A 6199-nucleotide genomic window follows, 5' to 3' on the forward strand; every position below is an offset into this window, starting at 1 on the left:
AATGTAATAATAAGTGGTTTACAGCAAAGGAATGGCGGAGTATTTGTGGCGCACATACTGAAGGCCTAGTTAGACCTGGTGAAATAATGCATTGGCACTAAAAGAAATCCCTCTAGTCCCTTTGTAACCTGTGCCAGTGCTTATGGGCAGTCATTGTTTTTGAGAAAATTTTCTTACCTCGTACGTAATACGTGCAGTTGACATTTAATACTTCGAGGACACAGTGTCGTATCCACTTCACTCTGAAATCATTTTACTACACTAAGAGAATGCTGAGTCACCACTCAAACATAAAAATTTATTCCACTACTGCCTAGCACTGAGAGCCATACCCAGGAAACCAAGGCGAGTTGTTAATGTTATAATGCGCCCAAGTGGCAGATGCGGTGATTCGGGCATAACGCTGGCGCTACTTTCGCAGCAGGCGAGTGACCACCCTCGGGAGTTCATATACATGGAAAAGGGGAGGGGGGTATGGCCGTAGGGCTTGACTCGCGAGACATGAACAACTTTTAGTGTTAATGGCAATCGGTGCCAATAAAGGGAGAAAAATGTCGTCAGGGTTGTCTTCGCTGTCAGTGCGACAGTGTTACTATGAGAGATCTGAAATAAGACTCGCAAATTGACTCGACCTTTGTGTTATGGCATATACTATGCAGTTCCAGTGCAACCTTTCCAAGCCATTCGTAAATAGATCTCAATTTACCGACAGGTGCATGAATTAAATCTGTACATGTGCGTATGGCTCTTTTTGTTTTTGCAAACTTTTTTCCCAGACGATTGTCAGAAACTCCGTGGTTAGCAGCACAGATCCAGTTGTGTGGATACTCACTGTTTTAATGTTTTTTATTTTTGTTTTTCGCAATCTGCACCTGTTTTCTTTGATTTTTTCAGCATTTATCAGAGGTCGTCAACTTAGGATAAATTTTCTTGAAATAGCTGAAGCCTCAGGACTCGACAAGTTTCTTGGTTTTCTAAATTACAATTGGACCATCGGGTCGCAATCGGCGCTGTGGATAAACGGCAGCATACTTCTTTGCTTCCGCTTTCTGGGGGAAGATAACGATCGAGTGGGCGAGGTTACGGAAACGGTAATTTACAGCGCGCAGCGCACACGTAAGTGAACAAAGAAGAAAATTCCCCATTAGAGCACGCATTAAAGAGTGCTTCGTGAAGTGAAGGTGCGAAACCTTTAACGTACGTTATTACCAGTGTATCGCGAATGACGCACGTGCCATGCCTGGCGCGACCGTTTATCATGTTCGTCAAGATTAAGATACGCGCCTTGTTTGCCACACCCCCTTCAGCTATAAAAGCACTGTACCTTCTGCAATAAACGCTTTTTTGGTTCACTGGCCGTCTCGACCGATACATGGTGTCAGAAGTGGGATACGTCGGGGACCTGCCAACTGAGGACAAACCACGATGGAACAACTGCTGAAGCTTCCTGAACCATTGCGACTATCGGGGAATATCGCCAAGAACTGGGAATTGTTCCTGGAGAAATTCGAGTTTTTTCTGCAAGCGACGGAATCTTCAAAAGAGCCCCGATCCGAAGCTGCCAAAACAGCACTGCTGCTCAGCACTGCCAGAGACGACGCACTGGAGGTATTTAACAACTTTTCTTTCCTCGAGAGCGAGAATAAGCAAGACTACGCTACCGTTGTTAAGAAGTTCAAGGATTACTGCCAGGAGCAACAGAACGAAGTTTATGAGCGGTACATATTCCGGACAAGAGTGCAAGGCGAAGGGGAGCCATTTGAGCATTTTTTGCGAGACTTAAGGAAGCAAGTGAGAAGCTGCAATTTTTTGGGGCTTGCCGATTCTTTCATTCGTGACCAAATAGTGTTTGGTACTAACAACTCGAAACTGCGTGAAAAATTACTCAAGGAAAAAGACTTGACGCTTGTCAAGGCTGAGCAGATTTGCAAAGCGGAGGAAGCAGCTTCGCTACAAAACAAGGCCTGGCGGCCACAGCCTGATAAGCATGTAGCGCTCGTCAAGAAGCAGTCCGAGCAGGTTCACAGAGCGGGGCAAGCAGTACAAAACTCATCATCCTGGGAACAGTCCGATAAGCAAGGACCGCTATCCAAGAAGCAATCTCGAAAATGCGCCAGGTGCAACCGTTTTCACGCAATACCCGGTAGTTGTCCAGCGTTCGGCAAAACTTGTTTCGTGTGCGGGAGTGCTAACCATTTCGCAGCCTGCTGCAAAAAGGGCCCGCAAATCAAAGAAGTTGGCGAGGAAGAAGAAAGCTTCAATATTCTCGATGTAACAGTCTCGAGCATTGACGCCAAGGCAGACTGGGTAGTGCAGGCAAAAGTGGCGGACCAGATAGTTCATTTCAAAGTGGACACGGGGTCCCAAGCCAACCTACTACCGTATTCTATCTACCGACGGTGCAAAACGGCAGGCGATTTGAAACCGAGCTCTTCGGTGCTCTAGTCATACAGTGGTGGTGTTATTCGGCACTTCGGTGTGGCAAGACTACCAGTGATCGTGAACAGCCGGTCTAAAGACTAACTTTTACGTCGTGAAAAAGAGCAACCAAGCCATACTGGGACTATTAGCAAGCGAGTCTCTCGATCTCTTGTCGCGTGCTGTGGACGCTGTAAAAGCAGGAAGCACCACCGCCAGCAGCAGTGAGGACGCTCTGAATGAATTTCGCCAGCTTTTTCAGGGAACCGGCTGCGTGAGCCGCCAGTACAAAATGGTCCTACGAAAGGATGTGACGCCTGTTCAGCCAGCTCGACGGGTGCCCTTGGTGCTGAGGGAGCCTTTGAGGGAGGAGCTGGAGCGCATGGAGCGAAGTGGCATCATTGAGAGGGTCCAGAAACAAACAGATTGGGTGAGCCCCTTGGTTATCGCGAAAAAAAAACGGGAAACTACGTGTTTGCATGGACCTTAGAAGCATCAACGACTGTATACAGCGAGAGCACTACCAGATGCCGAGACGCGAGGACATAGAAGCTGCGCTAGCCGGAGCTAAGTACTTCTCGCTCCTCGATGCAAAGTCTTGGTTTCATCAGGTACCTTTAGATGACGCCACAGCAACTATATGCACGTTCGGTACTCCATTCGGCCGCTACCGATTTTTAAGGCTCCCGTTCGAAATCTCATCAGCCCCGGAAGTATTCCAGAAAATTCTGACAGAAATATTTGACTGCTGTCAAGGTGTAAAAATATACATAGATGACATTCTGATATGGGGCGCATCTAAGGAAGAACACGATGCACGCCTACGAAACGTGCTGCAGGTGGCAGAAAAAGCCGGCTTAACTTTCAATGCCGAGAAGCGCAAGATTGGCGTGACTGAAATTGAATTCCTGGGTGATGTCATTAGCCAGGATGAAATAAAGCCTAACCCAGCATTAACTGAGTCACTGAGGGAGACTCCGTGCCCAACGGACAAAGGAGCGGTGCACAGAATGCTAGGAGTAGCCAGTTATTTCATCAAGTACTTGCCCAATCTAGCGGAACGTACTACGCTTCTCCGCAGCCTCATCAAAAAGGACTCTGTGTTCGAGTGGACCGACAATCACGCTAGTGAGTGGAGGACGATCTGCGACATGCTTAGCAGTGCACCTCTCCTAGCTATTTTTAACCCAGCCAAAAAAAAATTCTGGCAGATGCATCAAAGAATGGTTTGGGGGCTGCACTCTTACAGCGTCACGGGGAAAACTGGCGTCCGGTCGCTTATGCGTCGCGTGTAATGACCATCCCAGAGCAGAGGTATTCGCAGATTGAAAAGGAAGCGATGGGGATAACGTTCGGCTGTGAAAAATTTCAACACTTCGTGTACGGACGCAAGATTGTAATCGAAACTCACCACCGCCCGCTGATTGGTGTTGTAACAAAAGGAATCAGTAATATGTCACCCAGGCTTCAACGTTTTTTTTTTAGGCTACTTCCTTATGGCTTTTACCTTCGGTATGTACCAGGCAAGAAATTGTTCCTCGCAGACATGCTATCTGGGGCTCCAAGGGCAGACACCAAGGACTACCCAAATGACACCGAAGACGTTGAAGTCCACGCAGTTGGAGTCGTGTCAGACCTGGTAAGCGCAAAAACGCTGGGCCGTCTGGCCGACGCAACGGCATAAGATCCGGACTTGCAGTCAGTGATACGCTATATTAATGGTCAAGGTGAAATTTTGGGCATAATGAAGCCATTTGCATCCGATCTGTCATTGATTAAAGGAATTGTACTTAAAGGCACCAAAGTTGTAGTTCCGAAGTCAATGAGAAAGGAAGTTCTGCAACGCATTCATGAAGGACACATGGGCTTGAACAAGTGCCAAGCAAGAGCCAGAGGCCTAGTGTTCTGGCCGGGGCTGAACTCCGATCTAAAGCAGCTGTTGCAGAGCTGTGCAGTTTGCCGAAAATACGCTTACAAACAGCAAAGCGAGCCGTTTATGATCAGACCTACACCGGACCATGCATGGTACCGTGTAGGCGTTGACATTTTTCAACATGGAGGAAGCTCGTACCTCTCCGTTTTTGATGCCTATTCCAACTTCCCGGAAGTAGAAAAGCTGACTCATACAACATTCAGTGCAGTCATTGAGAAGTTGAGCGCCATCTTTTCAAGATACGGGATTCCAATTGAAGTCCACACGGACAATGGGCCCCAGTTTTCGTCTTACGAATTTGCTCTTTTTGCATCTAGGTATGACTTCGACCACGTCACCTCGAGCCCAGAGTTCTCGCGCTCGAATGGACTCGCCGAGAAGGGGGTCCAGATAGTGAAAAGGATCCTAAAGAAAACGGATGAAACAAAGGACTTCTGGCTCTGGTTGCTCGGCTACAGATCCACTCCGCTCGAAGATGGCCGCTCTCCTGGTGAACTGCTGCAGGGAAGGAGAATTCGCACGCGGCTCCCAGACTTCCGGCTGCAGCCAAGCAGACCGGTGTTCAAAAGAGCTCAGGAAGACACTCGAGGCAGAATGCTACCACCGCTCAAAACCGGCGATGTCGTGAGGGTGAGGGAAAGGACATGGAATCGCCGCGCTCAAGTAGCCGGAACAGTTTCACCGAGGTCTTATCAAGTAGTTACCGAGGAGCACCGCATGCTACGACGCAACAGACAGCATTTACTTCAAACTGGCGAGCTGTTCCAGCAAGAAGCCACCGAATGTGGCTACTCGGAGAGCGAACCACCAAGTGCAGCGCTGCAGCCCACAACACCCGTTGCAACAGGACAGTCGTCTGTGAGCTCCGGGACCTCTCCGCAGGCACCGCCACAAGTGACAACGACCGGACCGTCTGTGAGCTCAACAGCTCCGCAGGCTCCTCCACTGCGCCGATCCACCAGAGATACCAGACCACCCCAACGCCTGCTGTACGACCGAAATTTCAACCAAGTGCTTCGCATCTATTCTGCACAGGAGGGAAGATGTATCGCGAATGACGCACGTGCCATGCCAGGCGCGACTGTTTATCATGTTCGTCAAGATTAAGATACGCGCCTTGTTTGCCACACCCCCTTCAGCTATAAAAGCACTGTACCTTCTGCAATAAACGCTTTTTTGGTTCACTGGCCGTCTCGACCGATACAACCAGGACTTCATATAATTGCGATAAAATTATCAGCCAAGCGCACGCTACAATCGATCACGCACAGCCGCATTATTATAGGAAATTGCAGTGCTTGCACCAGAACGAGTAGCGAGAGCGATGGTTCCAAGCGGAAGTGATGCTTTTGTTGAGAGAACCGATTTGAATCGTGGATTCTTTCTATTAGGATGGACCGCCTAGAAGCAGCCACTTGCTGTGAGGAGAAAGAAACGTACGAGCCAAGCAGCGGAAGAGTCAAACAATGGCGGTTTCTAGAAGAACGCAACGCCTTCTGCCAGTGAAGAGCGAAGTAAACAGCGCTAGTTTACTCTTCCTACGTTTAGCAGAACCAGAACTAGGTGTACAGCTTGCAGAACTTGCCATCCGAAATCCCACTATTAATCACATGTGGCCGGTGTGGAAGAAGGAAGGCAGCATAAACTTTAAGTCATGGACGCTACACTAACGAGTCCGACATCGGGCGGAAAGCGATATTATATAAAAAAATGGCCTTTTTTCCCTTTCTTAAGACCACAACTGCGTCCACTTCAGCATCGACAACTGTAATAACCGTTTCACTACTTTTATGGAAACGATAAACTTAATTGATACCTTACCTCATTCCTTCCTCACGCAAGGTTCAA

The 6199-nt window shown here is 48.4% G+C and overlaps 1 protein-coding gene across 1 annotated transcript; it reads left to right on the top strand.

The window, feature by feature from the left end:
- The first annotated feature begins 1425 nt into the window (after positions 1-1425).
- On the top strand, positions 1426-2445 carry LOC146186723 (uncharacterized). The gene has a single exon (XM_084608099.1). The coding sequence runs from the start codon at positions 1426-1428 to the stop codon at positions 2443-2445; it is 1020 nt and encodes a 339-aa protein (XP_084464225.1).
- The last annotated feature ends 3754 nt before the right edge of the window (positions 2446-6199 follow it).

This window comes from Amblyomma maculatum, chromosome 6 (genome assembly GCF_055883805.1).
Source record: "Amblyomma maculatum isolate TAMU_Amacu chromosome 6, ASM5588380v1, whole genome shotgun sequence".
Taxonomy (NCBI): domain Eukaryota; kingdom Metazoa; phylum Arthropoda; class Arachnida; order Ixodida; family Ixodidae; genus Amblyomma; species Amblyomma maculatum.

Excerpts from the sequence above, each read along its gene's own strand:
- LOC146186723 (XM_084608099.1), top strand. The coding sequence starts at position 1,426 with ATGGAACAACTGCTGAAGCTTCCTGAACCATTGCGACTATCGGGGAAT.